The following is a 21,601-nucleotide window of genomic DNA, read 5'->3' as shown; positions in this document are numbered from 1 at the left end:
GGTTACTGTAGCCTTGTAGTATAGTTTGAAGTCAGGTAGCGTGATGCCTCCAGCTTTGTTCTTTTGGCTTAGGATTGTCTTAGCAATGCAGGGTCTTTTTTGGTTCCATATGAACTTTAAAGCAATTTTTTCCAATTCTGTGAAGAAAGTCACTGGTAGCTTAATGGAGATGGCATTGAATCTATAAATTACCTTGGGCAGTATGGCCATTTTCATGGTATTGATTCTTCCAATCCACGAGCATGGAATGTTCTTCCATTTGTTTGTGTCCTCTTTTATTTCACTGAGCAGTGGTTTGTAGTTCTCCTTGAAGAGGTCCTTTACATCCCTTGTAAGTTGGATTCCTAGGTATTTTATTCTCTTTGAAGCTATTGTGAATGGGAGTTCACTCATGATTTGGCTCTCTGTTTGTCTGTTATTGAAGTATAGGAACGCTTGTGATTTTCAGACATTGATTTTGTATCCTGAGACTTTGCTGAAGTTGCTTATCAGCTTATGGAGATTTTGGGCTGAGACAATGGGGGTTTCCAAGTATACAGTCATGTCATCGCAAACAGGGACAATTTGACTTCGTCTTTTCCCAATTGAATGCCCTTTATTTCTTTCTCCTGCCTGATTGCCCTGGCCAGAACTTCCAACACTATGTTGAATAGGAGTGGTGAGAGAGGGCATCTCTGTCTTGTGCCAGTTTTCAAAGGGAGTGCTTCCAGTTTTTGTCCATTCAGTATGATATTGGCTGTGGGTTTGTCATAAATAGCTCTTATTATTTTGAGACACGTTCCATCAATTCCGAATTTATTGAGGGTTTTTAGCATGAAGGGCTGTTGAATTTTGTCAAAGGCCTTTTCTGCATCTATTGAGATAATCATGTGGTTTTTATCTTTGGTTCTGTTTATATGCTGGATTACCTTTATTGATTTGCATATGTCGAACCAGCCTTGCATCCAGGAATGAAGCTCACTTGATCATGGTGGATAAGCTTTTTGATGTGCTGTTGGATTCGGTTTGCCAGTATTTTATTTAGGATTTTTACATTGATGTTCATCAGGGATATCGGTCTAAAATTCTCTTTTTTTGTTGTATCTCTGTCAGGCTTTGGTATCAGGATGATGTTGGCCTCGTAAAATGAGTTAGGGAGGATTCCCTCTTTTTCTGTTGATTGGAATAGTTTCAGAAGGAATAGTACCAACTCCTCCTTATACCTCTGGTAGAATTCGGCTGTGAATCCATCTGGTCTTGGACTTTTTTTGGTTGGCAGGCTATTAATTATTGCCTCAATTTCGGAGCCTGCTATTGGTCTATTCAGGGATTCAACTTCTTCCTGGTTTAGTCTTGGGAGAGTGTAAGTGTCCAGGAAATTATCCATTTCTTCTAGATTTTCTAGTTGATTTGCGTAGAGGTGTTTATAGTATTCTCTGATGGTAGTTTGTATTTCTGTGGGGTCGGTGGTGATATCCCCTTTATCATTTTTTATTGTGTCTATTTGATTGTTCTCTCTTTTCTTCTTTATTAGTCTTGCTAGCGGTCTATCAATTTTGTTGATCTTTTCAAAAAACCAGCTCCTGGATTCATTGATTTTTTTTGGAGGGTTTTTTATGTCTCTCTCTCCATCAGTTCTGCTCTGATCTTAGTTATTTCTTGCCTTCTGCTAGCTTTTGAATGTATTTGCTCTTCCTTCTCTAGTTCTTTTAATTGTGATGTTAGGGTGTCAATTTTAGATCTTTCCTCCTTTCTCTTGTGGGCAATTTAGTGGTATAAATGTTCCTCTACACACTGCTTTAAATGTGTCCCAGAGATTCTGGTATGTTGTATCTTTGTTCTCATTGGTTTCAAAGAACATCTTGATTTCTGCCTTCATTTCGTTATGTATCCAGTAGTCATTCAGGAGCAGGTTGTTCAGTTTCCATGTAGTCGAGTGGTTTTGAGTGAGTTTCTTAGTCCTGAGTTCTAGTTTGATTGCACTGTGGTCTGAGAGACAGTTTGTTATAATTTCTGTTCTTTTACATTTGCTGAGGAGTGCTTTACTTCCAATTATGTGGTCAACTTTGGAATAAGTGCAATGTGGTGCTGAGAAGAATATATATTCTGTTGATTTGGGGTGGAGAGTTCTGTAGATGTCTATTAGGTCTGCTTGGTGCAGAGATGAGTTCAATTCCAGGATATCCTTTTTAACTTTCTGTCTCGTTGATCTGTCTAATGTTGACAGTGGGGTGTTAAAGTCTCCCATTATTATCGTATGGGAGTCTAAGTCTCTTTGTAAGTCTCTAAGGACTTGCTTTATGAATCTGGGTGCTCCTATTGGGTGCATATATATTTAGGATAGTTAGCTCTTCCTGATGAATTGATCCCTTTACCATTATGTAAAGGCCTTCTTTGTCTCTTTTGATCTTGGATGGTTTAAAGTCTGTTTTATCAGAGACTAGGATTACAACCCCTGCTTTTTTTGTTGTTTGTTTCTTTTCCATTTGCTTGGTAGATCTTCCTCCATCCCTTTATTTTGAGCCTATGTGTGTCTCTGCATGTGAGATGGGTCTCCTGAATACAGCAAAATGATGGGTCTTGACTCTTTATCCAGTTTGCCAGTCTGTGTCTTTTAATTGGACCATTTAGTGCATTTACATTTAAGGTTAATATTGTTATGTGTGAACTTGATCCTGTCATTATGATATTAGCTGGTTATTTTGCTCGTTAGTTGATGCAGTTTCTTCCTAGGATTGATGCACTTTACATTTTGACATGTTTTTTTGCAATGGCTGGTACCAGTTGTTCCTTTCCATGTTTAGGGCTTCCTTCAGGATCTCTTGTAGCTGTGCAGGCCTGGTGGTAACAAAATCTCTAAGCATTTGCTTATCTGTAAAGGATTTTATTTCTCCTTCAGTTATGAAAGTTAGTTTGGCTGGATATGAAATTCTGAGTTGAAAATTCTTTTCTTTAAGAATGTTGAATATTGGCCCCCACTCTTCTGGCTTGGAGAGTTTCTGCTAAGAGATCTGCTGTTAGTGTGATGGGCTTCCCTTTGTGGGTAACCCGACCTTTCTCTCTGGCTGTCCTTAACATTTTTTCCTTCATTTCAACTTTGGTGAATCTGACAATGATGTTTCTTGGAGTTGCTCTTCTCAAGGAGTATCTTTGTGGCGTTCTCTGTATTTCCTGAATTTGAATGTTGGCCTGCCTTACTAGGTTGGGGAAGTTCTCCTGGATGATATCCTGAAGAGTGTTTTCCAACTTGGTTCCATTTTCCCCGTCACTTTCAGGCACACCAATCAGACGTAGATTTGGTCTTTTCACATAATCCCATATTTCTTGGAGGCTTTGTTCATTTCTTTTTACTCTTTTTTCTCTACACTTCTCTTCTCGCTTCATTTCATTCATTTGATCTTCAATCGCTGATACTCTTTCTTCCAGTTGATCGAGTTGGTTACTGAAGCTTGTGCATTTGTCACGTAGTTCTCGTGTTATGGTTTTCATCTCTATTAGTTCTTTTAAGGTCTTCTCTGCATTGATTATTCTAGTTATCCATTCATCTTTTTTTCAAGGTTTTTAGTTTCTTTGCTCTGGTTATGTAGTTCCTCCTTTAGCTGTTGTTTCTGCTGTTAATCATCAGTCACCTTCAATTAGAGCACAAAATGAATTCTTTCCTTGTAAATTGATGTGGATGGTCTGCTGGTGCAGGCTTCATCTTCAACATCATGTCCCTAAACAAGTTATCCATTTGTAAACTGCTGATTTTCTTGGGCCATTGTCCTCATAAACTTTTTGTTAAATACCAGTGATTTCACAGTTCTTCCACCCATGCTTCACCATAAATTTGATGTTTGTTCTTGCTTCAATGTTAGCAGAATTCATCTTGCTCTTATAGGAGATCTTTTCAAATTGATGTCTTATATTTCTTTGTGCCTCCAACTAGAGCCTCTTCAGACATGTTATAACAAGTTAGTATTAGTTTATTTTGGTACAAAAGTAATTGAAATCCATGCATAGTTTTTCCAAAATACACATTTTTCACAAATGTTTTGAAGACCTCTTGTATTAAGGAACCCCTGCACTGTTTGGGAGGATGAACTAGATAATCACCTTGGGGCTTTCCAACTCTGGGAGTCTGATTTTCTCCATTCTTCGAGGTCCACCATCTAGCATTATTATTAGATGGTGATTCCCTCGGTGGTGGTGTTATTTTTTTACCCCAACTTTCGCTGTTTATCTGTCCTGTCATTTGCATCAATACACATGCCCCCACCACCTTTTTCATTGGTTTTTTAAATTATTTCCTGGGTTTTGCCTGTATTCCAGATAGATTACTTGAATAACTAAATGATCATAAATAAAGACCTATAGAATCATAGAATCTGCGACTTAAAAGAAGTCTCAGAGATTAACAAGTCCATCCTTATACCAGGAAAGATACAATGGTGTTAGGGTATATCACCTAACATTGAGTCAGATGTTTTGAATTTGAGAAGCTGCTCTATTATTTGCTGACTTCAAGATTTTGTGTATGTTGCTTAACCTTTGTGAGCCTCTGTTTTCTCATTTGCATAGTAGGCATAATAATAGATATACTATAGGGTAGCTATAAACATTTAATGAGATAAATATATATATAAAGGGACCTAGCTTGCCATCTTACAGTGGACTCTCAGTAAATACTGCTTAAGGCTGAATGTCCTCATTTTATACATAAGGAACTGGATACACACAAGTCATGCTGGTAGCAGCGGCTGAGATAGAATGAGAGAAACTCAGGCCTCCCAGGAAAGTGCTCCCAACACACCAAAGCTGCTTTGTAAATGCCTCTAAAACCTACTCATTCTTTCATTGGACAAATATTTAGGCATTGGAACTACAGAGACAAATTGTAGCTCACAGTTTAGTAGGAGAAACCAGTAAGAGACATTTAAAATGTAGTGTAATGAGTGCTGCAGTAAAGCACAGCATGTACAAGGTGTTTGGGAATTACAGTGAGACACATAACTTATTTTAGGGGGTAGAGAAAAGAAAAGATACCTCTCATAGACTACAATAACTGAAACAGGGGTAAGAGGTGAACACATAGGATATTGCATACAGAAGGGTTTTGCGTTCAAAATTCCTTTCTTCCTTTAATTCACTTTACAGCTTTGCCCAGGATGACTAAATACTATATGTGTGTGTGTGTGTGTGTGTGTGTGTGTGTGTGTATATATAAATATATATATATATTGAATGTTGGTTTTCTCTTTACCTTGGACCTTCTAAATGTCACACTTACTGGTTTGGTGAATTTTTTAGTGAAAATCAGTGTCTACATGCATTTAAAAAATATTTATTGAACATCTACTACATGTCTGATGTTGTTCTAGGCACTGGGATTGTAGCAGTGATCAAGACAAAGTCTTGCCCTTGTAGAGCTTTTATTCTGATTGAGAGAGAGAGGAAATAATGTACAGTATGTCAGGAGGTAGCTATTGCACTGGAAGAAAAAGTTGAGTAAGCAAGAAAGGGAAGATAGGTTTGGGGAGAGAAATGTTACTTTAAATAGGATACTCTGGCACAACTTATGGATAAGATGACATTTGAATAGAGACCTAGAAGAAGCGGAAAAATTAGTCATGAGGTTACCTGGGGGAGGGGCATTCCAGACAGAGGAAATATCAGAATGCGAGCAAGAGACAGACTGACTTAGTATAATAATTTGGAGAGTAATGGAGGTATAAGATAGATCAGAAGGACTTCCTTGGGCATCATGAGATTTGGAGCTTTTAGTTTGCAGGAAATGAGATACCAGGGAATGTGTTGAGCAGAGGAAGTATATGATTCAACATGTATAACAAAGAGTTTTGCAAGCATCGTGACCACTAAGGCATACACTATAAAGTTTGCTGACATTTTATCTTGTTAGGATTTTGGCTGCATAAAAATAGAGTCAAAGGCATAAATACGTTAGAAAAGGTAATGGTATTTAGGATTAATTGCAGTGTCTTTAATATTGTCATAACATTATTTGGGGCATAAAAAGAAGGGGAATAGGCTGGGCGCGGTGGCTTGCGCATGTAATCCCAACACTTTGGGAGGCCGAGGTGGACAGATCACGAGGTTAGAAGATCGAGACCATCCTGGCTAACACGGGGAAACCCCATCTCTACTAAAAATACAAAAAATTAGCTGGGCATGATGGCGGGCGCCTATAGTCCGAGCTAGTCAGGAGGCTGAGGCAGGGGAATGGTGTGAACCTGGGAGGCGGAGCTTGCAGTGAGCCAAGATCATGCCACTGCACTCCCGCCTGGACGACAGAGCGAGACTCCGTCTGAAAAAAAAAAAAAAAAAGAATAATTTTAAAAGATAATAGTGGAAAACTACTAGCCACTTCTATGTGATTTCCTTTTATATTTTCAAGCATCAGTTCTATTTTTATGCATAATATAACATGGGCATACACGTTTAATAAATATACGTGGCAAAAAGACTGTTTCATGTTTAATGACCATTTGGCATAGGAAATGAGGCCAACAATGTAAGAACTTGTGTCTGCTGCTGGAGCCTTTCCACATTTTTTGCCTTTTTTTCCTATACTCTGACACTGTCTTGACAGTTTTCTAAACAATCTCTTATTGGTTCTCAGTGAACCTAATTCATATTCTGACCATTCTGTATACACTGTACAGCTTGAAAATATGTAAACCTATCTTCAGAATACAAAAAAGTAGTTGTACAGAATGACCAGTAATTACTAATTTAATTTTCTCTCATGGAATCACATTACAGAACAATAGATTTATATTACTAATAAAAAGCATCTTTCTGTATTGCAAACAAGAATCTTGAAAGTATTTGAAACCACTTTGGCAATGGGAAAAAAGAATACATGCTTGACTTTTAAAAGTTATAATGACTTTTAATTTAACTTTGCTGAAAACATTTTGATTCAGGGCTTGGTCCTATAAACATTGGGTTTCATTTTGGAATAAGTTTAGAGAATCGGCACCAGTATCTGTTCCTCAAGGAAGGATGATTTCTGTATCCTCAAGGAAGTCTTTTTCTCCTCTGGACCTTGGTTTCCCCAAAGATAAAATGAAGAGATTTGATTCTAAGATTTTTTCTATATCTAAAACTGTATGAAATATCTACAAATTTTTAAAAGGTCAAATATCTTTTGAGGGGAATGGGAAATTTTGCAATAAGATTATGTACATGAAATCACTGTATAATAAGCTGTTATTATAAGAGTAGGATAATGACCACTCTAGGGTATTCTAAAGAAATATTCTAAAGGAAATACCTTTCATCCATTTGAAAAGAAAGCGTGGTTTTAGATTTCTGCCTGAGGGGTGAGAGATTCAGAAGGACCAGAAGCTACATAGCTCTCTATCCCAGGCCAGGCTTGGTACATACCAGCAGGTGGTAGTTACAAACACTGATGCATGCTGGGAAGGTAACCTTCCCCTGCTCCTCCACAGACCACCCACCCCAGAATGGAATGTGTTCCAAACTCAGGTAAGTCAGGTGTGTAATAGAGCAGAGTGGGGGAAGGGAGGAGGCTGCTTGCACACCTTGCCCAAAGGACATGCCCTTGGCCCAGCAGGTATGCTGAAAGTAAGTTCAAACTCAAGTGTTGCTGTATAAGCAGATATCAGAACTCACTCACCTAAGTGTGTATTTCATGTATTAAAGGTGTCCCAAAAGAGCAGGCTGCTCACAAGTGAGCTATTTTACCTCTGGCAAGTAACAATGATATCCAACTACATGAAAGACAGCAGGGCAGTATACTGCTTTGAATAAAATGTCATTTACAGTATAGATACCTTCTTAAAGTTTCTTTTCGTCAAATCTCATTTTTAAGACTAGAAGGTCTTTGGGAGGCTGAGGTGGGTGGATTGCTTGAGGCCAGGAGCTTGAGACAAACATGACGAAACCCCATCTCTATAGCTGGGCCTGATGGCACACACCTGTAATGCCAGCTTCTTGGGAGGCTGAAGCACGAGAATTGCTTGAACTAGGGAGGTGGAGAATACAGTGAGCAGAGATTGTACCACTTCATTCTAGCCTGGGTGACAGAGCAAGACTCTATCTTTAAAAGAAAAAAAAATCATTTTGTCTCACTGAAGATAAGCCCCTCCTTACCTTAATTCTGGCAGTTTTGAAATTCTTTTCTAGATGAAGCATTGGTTTTCTATTACAACATTCCTGTAAAATAACTTAAACCCAGCAAAAGAAAAATCTATACAAAGGGACAAGGAGAATTTCTGGGACCATTTGAATAAAATGTCCTCTGAGACAGACCAAAAAATATTTTACCAAAGGTTGCAAGCAAGAGAACACTATTTTTAACAATGAAAGGGCCAATCTACATGAAAAATATGAAATTTTCTATGAAAAAATTTGTTTCGCTGCTTGAACTAGATGTGAAACTCAGTGAGACTGTTGGAAAATAGGAGATCATGGTGAGCAAGTAGGACCGTTCAGTAGAGTAAAGGCCTTTAGACCTGGGCCTGAGAGCCTAGGATTTGGCCCCGCAAGCCTGACAAGGGAGATTTGCCTTCTGCGGGGCCACAAGGATTCTTTGTGTAACTGCTAGATTGTTATAGAAGTTTCTCCATTTGTGTTTACTTTATGAGCAGCTGACAAAATGGTGTTTGTAAAATTAAGCACAAAGCCCCCAGTGAGACAGAAAATCCAAAGTTGCCAGTCAGCTATAGGCAGAGAATATAAGAATAGTGTAAAACTGTATATCTGATTTGCTTTACATTGAGCTTATTTTCTTGGGGCAGATGAGGAGGTAACATTTGGTCCCCAAATCCCATTTACAGTTTCTAAATAATGAGATTAGTATGTTTCACCCAGAACTATCCCAACAGCCCATAAATACATTCTTAATTTTTTTTTTTTTTTTTTGAGACAGAGTCTCTCATGGTCACCCGGGCTGGAGTGCAATGGCACAATCTCGGCTCACTGCAACCTCCGCCTCTCAGATTCAAGCAGTTCTCCTGCCTCAGCCTCCCGAGTAGTTGGAATTACAGGCACCCACCACCATGCCTGGCTAATTTTTTGTATTTTTAGTAGATACAGGGTTTCACAGTGTTGGTCAGGGTGGTCTTGAACTCCTGACCTCGTGATCCGCTGCCTTGGCCTCCCAAAGTGCTGGGATTACAAAGAATACGCCTAGCCTATATTCTTAATCTTTTGGCCAAGAGTAAAGCTCATGTGAAACCCCTAGTTTTTTAATAGAAGAGACATCAGTAAGGAAGTGTTTTAGCCCATGACCCATTTTCACATCCTCCCCCAGACACAGCTTCTACACAACTCTCAGTAAAAGAGATGCCCAATGGGAGGGAGTCACTGTGGGCTAAGGGAAACCACATGGGCTTTAGAGTCTTAGCAGATTGGGTTCAACTCCCAGCTCTTCCATTCAGTAGTCGTAAGACTTGGACACGTTGCTTGATGTCTCTGAACTTTGATTTCTAGTCTTTAAAAATTAAATGAGATAATATAAGGAAAATGATTAAGAACCTGGCCTGGTAGAAAACTTAGTAAATGTTAGTTTTCATTCTTCCCCCGCTACCCTCATAAGTGTGGCTCATATTTTAACCTTTTCTTGACCTCTTAAGGGTGTCATTTTGAGAATTAGCAGTTAACACTGATTTGTAATAAATCCTAATTTCATAGGAAGTAAAGATGATTCAGTCTGTCCCCAGATCGCAGTGCCTTTTGCATTCTCATATCTGTCTTTTCTTGTTCTTCCAGAACTAGTATCACATTTTGCTACTGCCTACCTATAAAATGGTCACCATTTTTCTCTATTTTTTTTTTTTTTTTCTGTGAGACGGAGTCTCTCTCTGTCACCAGGCTGGAGTCCAGTGGCATGATGTCAGCTCAGTGTAACCACCGACTCCCAGGTTCAAGTGATTCTCTTGCCTCAGCCTCCCAAGTAGCTGGGATTACAGGCACGCACCACCAAGCCCAGCTAATTTTTGTATTTTTAGTAGAGACAGGGTTTCACTATGTTGGCCAGGATGATCTCCGTCTCCTGACCTCGTGATCCGCCCACCTCGGCCTCCCAAAGTGCTGGGATTACAGGCGTGAGCCACTGTGCCCTGCCCATTTTTCTCTTTTATATTATTCCTTCTGTTTCTATAAACCAAGAAACCACATCTTGTTACAGAAATTAGAGTCTTTAGGGTCTGGACAAAAGCCTGAGGATAAGCGCAAAGCATTAGTCTGCTCCCTTGGTTATGTATGTGTTAGGTACTCAAATGTTAGATGAGCAATGACATCAATTTTATTATCTCAGAAGTCTTTTTTATTTCCTGTTGACTCTCAACTGTATTTTTAAAAGTCCCAGTTACTGGTTTAAAAAATTCTAGATAAATGAAAGATTGCTAAGTACAATATGCATACCTAGTGTTTTATTTTAAATACTTCATGATGAAAAACAGTACAAGGTTGTTGGAGAAAAAGGAATATGAAAATTTGTGATGAATGAAGAACCCTGACATTACCTAGAAATGTATTACTCATATTCTTTCTACAGTGTTTAAAAGAAAAAGAAAGTTGTATTTTAGAGGATTTATTGAGTTAATTTTAGAATGTGGCCAGTTGAACACATAAATTACATTCTCTCTGTCGAGAGGCCTTACTAATATTCTAGTAAATAGATGAAAGTCATAAACCCTCAAAGAAAGAGCACAGGAAGGAAAGGAAAGCAAGTTTGTTTTGTTTTTTTTTTTCCAATCTGGAAAGCACATGATTGAAAGACAGTTGCCTAAATTAGCAGAACGCCAGAAGAAAATTTGTGCCACAGAATCCCAGCAGGGCTCAAGAATTAGAGTTACTGGCTCTCTCAGAAAATGAGGGCACAAGTGGGGCTGCAAAGAGGGTAATTGGTTGAAAGTCTAAATAAAAGGCAGTTTAGGTGCCCTGGATGCCTTAGAACCTACCTACTATATGTATAGCCAAGTGACTGTCATTGCCCAACCCTCAAAAAAGACACCAGTTTCAATCAAAGTTACATAGAACATGGGGACACCAGGCACAGCCATACAAAAACAAAGTGAGAAAACCCATTCTCAGAACAGTAAGACACTAAGCCCCCTTCTCCAGTGAACCTCTGAAAATGGGCACCATGTTATACACTCCAGGTTTGTGGAGGATATAAGATTTCATTCTATATCATGAAATTAACTGTCCCGGGAGAATAGACTTACAAATATTAAAAGCTGGGATCCCCCAGCAGAAAAAAGTGTGGTCTCAACCTAATCATCCAAATTGAAACCCCTCATGCAGAAGTTTGTATTCAGCTTCTGATTGATTAGATCCAGATTGTGATACACTGATATATTCATTCATCAATCTTAAATATGAACAAAAAGCCCAAGATTAATACATATTTGAGGAAAGCCTCCAACCTGAAATACAGGAAAACCTCAAACGAAACAGAGACCATGGAAGAAACAAAAGAAAATCTTTTAAAAAGTCTAATTTCACAAAGATGAGAAGATATTGCATCCATGAAATAAAAACAAGACACTACCAAAACATATAAAAAGCCAAAAAGAACTCTTGAAATTTTAAAATATAACTGATGAAACAAAAAAAATTAGTAGGACCGGAAAGTAAGTTAAGGAAGTCTCCAAAGAAGTAGGAAAAAACATAAAAAGATGAAAAGCAAGAGAGAAAATATTTTCCAAATTAGAAGCTCAGTCTAGGTTCAAAATCCATCAGAAGGCCAAGGGCAGTGGCTCATGCCTGCAATCTCAGCATTTGGGGAGGCCAAGGTGGGCAAATCACCTGAAGTCGGGAGTTCCAGACTAGCCTGGTCAACATGGTGAAACCCTGTCTCTACTAAAAATACAAAAATTAGTCAGGTGTAGTGGCACACACCTGTAATCCCAGCTACTTGGGAGGCTGAGGCAGCAGAATCGCTTGAACCCAGGAGGCAGAGGTTGCAGAGAGGTGAGATCGTGCCATCGCACTCCTTTCTGGATAACGGAGTAAGACTGTCTCCAGAAAAACAAAACAAAACAAAAAATCCAACAGAGAAAATGGGAGGAAATTAGCAAAGAAATAATGCAAGAAATTTTCCCAGAAATGAAACATAAAACTTTCAAGTTGAAAAGACCACTGAGTTTTCACACAATAAATAAAATCTATACCAAGGCACAGGAAATCAGCCATAAGAAGATTCTGTTTCTGGAGTTTCAAAGTTCTACAGGATGTGCACTGAAGTATTAGGAATTAGAGACTTCTAAACAGCCATGCTTGAAGTGGAAAACAATGGAGCAATCCTTCAGAACTTAAAGGATTATGGGTTCCAACCAAGAATCCTATATCCAGCCAAACTATAGATAAAATGTAAGGATAATAAAAGATATTTTTAAACGTGCAGAATCTCAAAATGTTTCTTCCTGTGCACTCTTTCTTAGGAAGATGATGGAATAGACCCTACACCAAAATGAGAGAATTGTATGTAAAGAAAAGGAAGACGTGATCCAAGAAATAAGGGCATCTAACCTAGAGCTGTGTAGTAGGCCTAGAGAGCTACCAGTCTAGGTTAGAGAAGGAGGGTGGCAGATTTCAGGAAGAATGTCTCCTTTGGAGAAGGAAAAAGAATCAGCAATCCCTGATGTAGATGAACTTGAGAGGAAATTTCATTTTGACCAGAAAGATAGACAATTGATGACACATAAATAGGAAATTCAACATATAGAGAAAAATGATTATCTCAGTAAAACCAAAAATTTTGGACAAACGGGTAAATATTAAGTAGATTAGCTGTGCATGTTTGCATAGTCATAATAGAAAAAACAATAACTATTACTATGCAGTCGATAGTGCTATTTACCAGATGTTCTGATTCTTTCTCTCTTTCCAAGTACATTATAGGATGATAGTTCCTGGCTCCCTTTGTGGTTAGGTGGACTTGTGTGACTAGTTCTGGCCAATAAGTTGCTTGTTTTTTCTAAGGATCCCCTTTTGGATCCAAGTGATCATTTATTCCTCTATCTTTGGTAGAACTGATACAGATAAATAGTGAAAATGAGGCAAAGACCAGTTGTCACCAAGTAGGTACATTTGTGGAATTTAATATTTTACCAAATATTTTCCCATTCATCTTCTTAGTTGAACTTCAGAGTTGTCCTGGGAGCTAGGGAGATACAGAAAGCAAGGAACTTGTCTCAGATCATATACTGCAGAGCCATGGTCCAAGCTCCAACGTTTAACAACCACATTACTTGTAAACTATACACAAAGAGAGCTGAGTGTGACATTATGTATAGGGAAAGAACTGTTTTGCCATTTTGTAGTAGGAAATGCAAATTTCATCCTGATAGAGGAATTCAGGTTAGATATTTTTTAATACACTGTGATAAGAAACAGTGCTATTATTTTATCAGTTTGTTTTCTGAGTTCATTTACATTTTTAATATAATTTATTAAGTAAGTATTGAATACTCACTGTGTGCCTGTGCATATTCTAAACATTTTATATGTATTAGCTCATTTAATAATCACAAAAATTATATGATACAGGTACTCTTGTTATCCTTGTTTTATAGATGAGAAATTGGAATTTTGAAATAGTAACCTTATCCAGGGACATCAGGTACTGAGGGTAAAGCTCAGATTTGAATTTACGGTCTGATTTCAGAGCCAACACTCTTCAACATTTTAGATTGTCAAAATTACTTATGATTCCAGAAATGTTCTAAACTATCTCTGCCCATTTTTGGTGGTTTTATTGAAACATATTTACTGTACTTTTTTTCATCTAGGTTTATGTTCCAGATGAAAATAATACTATTTTGGGAAGAAATACAAATAAACAAGTTTTTGAGGGCTTGACAACGGGACTTCTCAAAGTCAGTGCTGTGGTTTTGGGCTGCCTGATTGCCAGTCGACCAGATGGAAACTGCCAGCCAGCTACCCCCAAAATACCAACACAGGAAATGAAAAACAAACCCTCACAAGGTGATGCTTTTAACAATCGAGTTCAGGACCTTATCAGGTAAAATTGCTAGAGTTCTTAAAACTTTGCTCTTTGTTAAAAAACTATATTAAAATAATTTAAATCTCAAGGCCCATGTTATGGCAGTGGTTCTCACAATGTCATTTATACATTCCTGGTAGAGAATACCAAAAATACCTTGTAAACATTTCTCAGATTTATCACCTTCACTCCATTGCTGCTATTAATACTTTACTTCAGATATTCAGGCTCTTTTGCAGCAGCAGACAGCATGTCTGTCTGTCTCACCCCCACCTTTTAAAAATAAGTTCTTTTTCCTAATTATAAAAGGAATACATGCTCAATGATGAACACAATTTGGAAAACACAGAAGAGCACAATGGATTTTTTAAAGCAGTTTTGTAGAGAGAAAGAAAATTCTTTTAATGAAAAGCAGTATAAGTAGAGCTCAGGTATCATTCTTGGTTGTTTTTTTGTTTTTGTTTTTGTTTTCTATCACCCAGTCTGGAGTGCAGTGGCACAAGCTCGGCTCACGGCAACTTCCGCCTCCTGGGTTCAAGCAATTCTCCTGCCTCAGCCTCCTGAGTAGCTGGGATTACAGGCACATGCCACCGTGCCTGGCTAATTTTTGTATTCTTAGTAGGGATAAGGTTTCACCATGTTTGCCAGGCTGGTCTCAAACTCCTGACCACAAATGACCCACCTGCCTCAGTCTCCCAAAGTGCTGGGATTACAGGTGTGAGTCACCACACCTGGCTTTTCTTGATATTTAGATATGTGATGTTAGAATGTGTTCCGTTAGAGCTTTTACAACTTTCTTGATGTCAACTCTCTCCAACTGAAGGAATTTCTGAGAACTCCCCTATCTCAGTTCATCTCTGGTTATAAATTCGATTCAGACTTAAAACAGCAATAATAGCTACCATGTACAGAGTACCCATTATAGTACAATACCTTACACCTAGTAGGGTTAACCTTATAGGGTTATACCTACAGTATAGTATAGTAACCCTAGAAGGTTCCTGTAAGTGTAAGGTAATTATAGTAGAGGCTTTGCAGCCCCATAAGTGTAGGATTTCTAACCCAAACTTTGAGGTGAGGAAATTCCTCAGAGATGTTCAGTGCTTAGCCCAAGGTTATGTAATAAATAAGATTAAAAGTAGGTAGGAGAACTGAGACTGGAACTCATGTCTAGCTGGATTCCCAACACCTATATGCTTTCCACTACACAGATGTGGCAATTTGTGACACCTGTTCAAGGTCAGCCCTGTTTCCTTCTAAGGTCACCTTCTCTCCAGGGAAATTTACTCCTGCTTTGGCATCTGAACTCATTTACCCTCGTTAATTTTTTATTTCCCAACAGAGTTTCATCTGGTGTTAATCAATTACCTGTTCCACCTATCAGCACCTCTTCTGTGTTCTGCACTGATCTCTGGCTCCCCAAATCCATGCAATTTGTTGCTCTCTGAAGCTTATGGTTGCTTAACAGAAGAACAAGAATGCACTCCTCTGTATTTGCTTCTTTCACAGTTCATAAATTTCTTCTGCTTTCTTGTAGTGCTTTCTTGGGAACAGTTGTTTCATTCAGTAGCTTCCTTACCCTTGATTACTTTGTTCACTTACCCCTTCTATCTGCCTGTCCTCTTTCCTCAAGTATATTTATTGCTGGAGAGCACCAGGCCCTTTGGGCCGCAACCATTTATCTTACAGCACTTGACTTTTAGCCTCCCTGGCCTTTCTCTCTCAGTTGCTTGATCCCATTCAATTCCCCATGTCCTTTTGGTCATTGTAGAGCTTTGCCCTCTCTGCTGACGAATGTCATTCTGTTCCTGCATTCTCCCTTGGGCTACCCTGTGATGCAGCAACCCTACATTCTTGTCATCCAGACAACTTAGCCACATGCCTCAGCTGTGATGAAGCAAAAGACCCATTCAAATGCTTCATTACAATTCCAGTGGGCTTTCCAGGGGGAAATACATACTTTTTCACATATATTATTATAAATACCAAATCCTTCTTTTTATACCTTCCTTTAGGAGGTATTTTTCCCCTAATACCTTCCTCCTTTAGGAAGGAGCAATGGTAATCTGCCAAACCAAATAACTCATGTGACTTAAAAAGGATGATTGACAACCATACTGCTTAAAAAAATACCATGCCAGTCTTTCTCTGATTTGAACCACTGTTGTTGAATATTGTTTTCTTACAGATAATGCATTGTTAGTTGGCTTGGTGAAGCCTGTGTGTAAAACCACAAACTTTCACATCTGCCTAGTGTAGCAAACAAAGCAATTTTTTTTTTTGTTAATCATTTTCATATTTGCCTTCTCACCTTCCCAGATAGGAACTGACAAGAAGTCTCACTCCACTCCCTGTTACAATCTGGACATTTTTGTCAGTTGTGAAGTTGAGTAGAAAGGGCTCCAGTGCAGTCGTTGGAGCTGTTCTCTGGCTGTATCCCTGAAGTAGAGCAGGAGCAGATTCTGACATCTATCCCTTTCTTCCCCTTATCTGGCATAGAAGAGGTAGGAAGATATCTAAGAGACATGAGATCATTACAGTATTTATTCTTATTATTTTATTTTTTTCAGTCAAGTTTCTGCACCTAAGCCATTCTTGGAAATATTTTTCAATTCAAAGTATGGTCACCCATACTAATTTTGTGCCAGACACTGTAGAAGGCCATGTCAAAAATTTAAAAAGATTTTTACAGCATATCCAACTAATTTTATTTTACTATTAAATATCTGAATTTCTTTCATTTTTAATTTACTTTTTAATTGGCACATTGTAACTATATTAGTCCGTTTTCACACTACTGTTAAAGACATACCCAAGACTGAGAAGAAAAGAGGGCTCCACATGGCTGGGGAGGCCTCACAATCATGGCAGAACACAAGGAGGAGTAAATCATGTCTTACATGGATGGTGGCAGGCAAAGAGAGAGCTTGTGCAGAGGAACTTCTCTTTGTAAAACCATCAGATCTTTTGAGACTCATTCACTATCACGAGAACAGCATGGGAAAGACCTGCCCCCACGATTCAGTTACCTCCCACCGGGTCCCTCCCAAAGCTCATGGGAATTCAAGATGAGGTTTGGGTGGGGATGCAGCCAAACCATATCATTCCACCCCAGCCCCTCCCAAATCTCATATCCTCACATTTCAAAACCAATCATGCCTTCCCAACAGTCCCCCAAAGTCTTAACTCATTTCAGCATTAACTCAGAAGTCCATAGTACAACGTCTCATCTGAGACAAGGCAAGTTCCTTCTGCCTATGAGCCTGTAAAATCCATAGCAAGTTAGTTACTTCTTAGATACAATTGGAGTACAGGCATTGGGCAAATATACCCATTCCAAATAGGGGAAATTGGCCAAAACAAAGGGGCTATAGGTCCCATGCAAGTCCAAAATCTAACAGGGCCGTCAGATCTTAAAGCTCCAAAATGATCTCTTTTGACTCCATGTCTCACATCCAGGTCACGCTGTTGCAAGAGGTGAGTTCCCATCATGTTGGGCGGCTCTGCCTGTATGGCTTTGCAGGGTATAGCCCCTCTCTTGACTGCTTTCATAGGCTGGCATTGAGTGTCTGCAGTTTTTCCAGGCACATGGTGCAAGCTGTCAGTGGATCTACCATTCTGGGATCTGGAGGATGGTGGCCCTTTTCTTACAGCTTCACTATGTGGTGCCACAGTAGGGACTCTGTGTGGGGGCTCTGACCCCACATTTCCCTTCCACACTGTGCTAGCAGAGGTTCTCCATGATGGCCCCTCCCCTGCCGCAAACTGGGCACCCAGGCATTTCCATACATCCTGTGAAATCTAGGCAGAGGTTCCCAAACTTCAATTCTTGGCTTTGGTGCACCTGCAGGCTCAACACCACATGGAAGCTGCCAAGGCTTGGGGCTTCCACCCTCTGAAGCAACAGCCCAAGCTGTATCTTGGCCCCTTTAGCCATGGCCAGAGTGGGTGGAAGTCAGGGTACCAAGTCCCTAGGCTGTACAGAGCAGGGGGGCCCTGGGCCTGCCCCACTAAACCATATTTTCCTCCTAGGCCTCCAGGCCTGTGATGGGAAGGGCTGCCATGAAGACCTCTGACATGCCCTGGAGACATTTTCCCCATTGTCTTGGGGATTAACATTCAGTTCCTTGTTACTTATGCAAATTTCTGCAGGTGGCTTGAATATCTCCTCAGAAAATGGGATTTTCTTTTCTATCACATAGTCAGGCTGCAAATTTTCCAAACTTTTATGCTCTGTTTCCCTTTTAAAATTGAATGCTTTTAACAGCACCCAAGTCACCTCTTGAATGCTTTGCTGCTTAGAAATTTCTTCTGCCAGATACCTTAAATCATCTCCCTCAAGTTCAAAGTTCCACAAATCTCTAAGGTGGGGGAAAAATGCCACCAATCTCTTTGCAAGAGTCACCTTTGCTCCAGTTCCCAACAGTTTCCTCATCGCCATCTGAGACCAGCTCAGCCTGGATTTCATTGTCCTTATCATTATCAGCATTTTTGGTCAAAGCCATTCAACAAGTCTCTTAAGTTCCAAACTTTCCCACATTTTCCTGTCTTCTTCTGAGCCCTCCATACTGTTCCAACCTCTGCCTGTTACCCATTTCCAAAGTCACTTCCAACATTTTCAGGTATCTTTTTAGCAGAGCCTCACTCTACTGGTACCAATTTACTGTATTAGTCCGTTTTTACCCTGCTGATAAAGACGTAACCAAGACTGGAAAGAAAAAGAGGTTTAACGGATTTACATTTCCACATGACTGGGGAGGCCTCACAATCATGGTGGAAGGCAAGGAGGAGCAAGTCACAACTTACGTGGATGGTGGCAGGCAAAGAGAGTTTGTACAAGTGAACTCATTTTTATAAAAAACCATCAGATGTCATGAGACTTACTCACTCTCCTGAGAACAGCACGGGAAAGACCTGTCCCCATGATTCAAGTGCTCCCACCAGGTCCTTCCCACAATACGTGGGAATTCAAGATGAGATTTGGGTGGGGACACTGCCAGACCATATCAGTAACTGTACAAACTTACTGAGTACATTTTGATGTTTTTGTATGTATATATTATATAATGATCTAATCAGGATATCTATTGTGTTCATAACCTCATACATTTGTCATTTGTTTGTGGTAAGAATGTTCAGAGGCCTTTCTTCTAGGGATTTTGTAATATATAACACTTTACTGTTAACTATAGTCATTCTACTATGCAATAGAACACCAAAATTTATTCCTCCTATCTAATTGTAGCCTTGTACCCATTGACCAACCTCTCTTCCTCCTCCCTTCTTCCCCCACCCCCTCCTCAGCCTCTGGTAACCACTGGTGTACTCTTTGCTTCTGTGATACCAACCTGAACTTCTCTTTTTAGATTACACACTTGAGTGAGATCGTGCAATATTTGTCCTTTTGTGCCTGGCTTATTTCACTTAACATAAAAACCTCCAGGTCCATCCATGTTGTAAAAAAGAAAGATTGCATTCTTTTTTATGGCTAAATAGTATTCCATTATGTATGTATACCACACTTTATCCTTTAATCCAGTGAAGAACACTTAGGTCGACTCCGTATCTTGACTGTTATGAATAGTGCTACAATAAACATGGGAGTGTAAATACCTCTTTGACATGCTGATTTCATTTCTTTGGATTTATAGCCAGCAGTGGTATTGCTGGATCATACAGTAATTCTATTTCCAGACTTTTTATATGATGGCTATACTAGTTTACAATCCCACCGACAGTGTTTAAGTGTTTCCTTTTCTTTACATCCTCACCAATGTTTGTTTTGTCTTTTTTGTTTTGTTTTGTTTTTTGAGACACTGTTGCCCAGGCTGGAGTGCAGTGGCACAATTATGGCTCACTGCAGCTCAACCCCCCAGGGTCAAGTAATCCTCCCAAATCAGTCTCTCAAGTAGATGGGACTACAGGTGCAAACAACCACACCCAGCTAATTTTTTTTTTTTTTTTTTTTTTTTTGAGATGGAGTTTTGCTCATGTTACCCAGGCTGGAGTGCAGTGGTGCAGTCTCGGCTCACTGCAACCTCTGCCACCCAGGTTCAAGTGATTCCCCTGCCTCAGGCTCCCAAATAGCTGGGCTTACAGGTGCTTGGTACGACGCCTGGCTAATTTTTGTATTTTTAGTACAGATGGGATTTCACCATGTTGGCCAGGCTGCTCTCAAACTCCTGACCTCAGGTGATCCACCAACTAATTTTTTAATTTTTTTTATAGAGACAACTCTCACTATGTTGTCCAGGCTGGTTGTGAATTCCTGGGCTCAAGCAGTCCTCCCACCTCAGCCTCCCAAAGTGCTAGGATTACAAGGATGTGTGACTGTACCCAGCATCTTATTTTGTCTTTTTGATAATAACTATTCTAACTGGAGTGGACTGGTATCTCATTGTGGTTCTAATTTGCATTTCCTTGATGATTAGTGACGTTGAGCATTTTTTCATATACCTGTTGGCCATTTGTATGTCTTCTGAGAAAAGTCTATTAAGATCTTTTGTCCATTTTTGAATTGGGTTGTTTTGTTTTTTACTGTTGAGTTATTTAAGTTTTGCATATATTCTAGATATTAACCCATTATCAGATGTATAGTTTGCAGATATTTTCTCCCATTCTGCAGGTTGTCTCTTCACTCTGTTAGTTAACTTTGCTGTGTAAAATCTTTTTAGTTTGATATAATCCCCTTTGTCTATTTTTGGTATGTTAATTGTGGTTTTGAGATCTTGTTTTTAAAATCCTTGCCTGACTCAATCTTGTGAAACATTTCCTCTGTGTTTTCTTCCAGTACATTTCATAGTTTCAGGTTTTACATTGACATTTTTAAGTTATTTTGGAGTTGGTTTTTGTATTGGTGAGAAGTAGGGTTCTAGTCTCATTCTTCCGCATGTAGATACCCAATTATCCCAGCATGATTTATTGAAGAGACTCTCATTTCCCCATTGCATGTTCTTGGCAGCTTTACCAAAAATAAGTTGGTTGTCAGGGCATGCATTTATTTCTGTACTCTTTATTTTGTTCCATTGGTCTATGTATCTGTTTTTATGCAAGTACCATGGTGTTTTGGGAACACAGTTTTGTAGTAAATTTTGAAGTCAATTAATATGATGCCTCCAGCTTTGTTCTTTTTGCTCAGGATTGCTTTGGCTATTCAGGCTCTGTTTTGTTTTGGTTCCCTATGAATTTTAGGATTGTTTTTGTTTCTGTGAAGAATGTCATTGGTATTCCAGTAGAGATTGCATTAAATCTGTAGATTGCTTTGGGTAATATGGCCATTTTAACAGTATTAATTATTCTAATCCATGAACACAGGATTATTTTTCCATTTATTGGTTTCCTCTATTTCTTTTTGTAAAAAAAAAAAATTATTTTCATAGTTTACAATGTAGAGATCTTTTATCTTGTTAAGTTAATTCCTAGGTATCTTATTTTTATTATTACTACTGTGAATGGAATTGCTCTCTTGATTCTTTTTCAGGTCATTCACTATTAATGTATGGAAATACCACTGATTTTTGTATGTTGATTTTTGTATCCTGCTAATTTGCTGAATTCATTTATTCAAAGAGGTTTTTTTTTGGTGAAGTGTTTAGGATTTTCTGTATGTAAGATCATGTGCCAGGCATAGTGGTATGCATC

The 21,601-nt window shown here is 39.0% G+C and overlaps 1 protein-coding gene across 5 annotated transcripts in view; it reads left to right on the top strand.

Annotated features, from left to right (window-relative positions):
• The window catches only part of SCAPER (S-phase cyclin A associated protein in the ER), a 597,115-nt gene that overhangs the window by 490,801 nt on the left and 84,713 nt on the right, over window positions 1–21,601 (top strand). For all 5 annotated transcript variants that reach the window (XM_023197631.1, XM_023197627.1, XM_023197630.1 and 2 more), the window contains one exon: window positions 13,746–13,978. In XM_023197631.1, coding sequence (XP_023053399.1) covers window positions 13,746–13,978 — 233 coding nt within the window. The remainder of the gene's footprint in view (window positions 1–13,745; window positions 13,979–21,601) is intronic.

The sequence above is a fragment of the Piliocolobus tephrosceles genome, chromosome 6, assembly GCF_002776525.5.
Source record: "Piliocolobus tephrosceles isolate RC106 chromosome 6, ASM277652v3, whole genome shotgun sequence".
Taxonomy (NCBI): domain Eukaryota; kingdom Metazoa; phylum Chordata; class Mammalia; order Primates; family Cercopithecidae; genus Piliocolobus; species Piliocolobus tephrosceles.
Note: the sequence above shows the minus strand (reverse complement) of the source record. Positions and strands in the feature narration are given on the sequence as shown.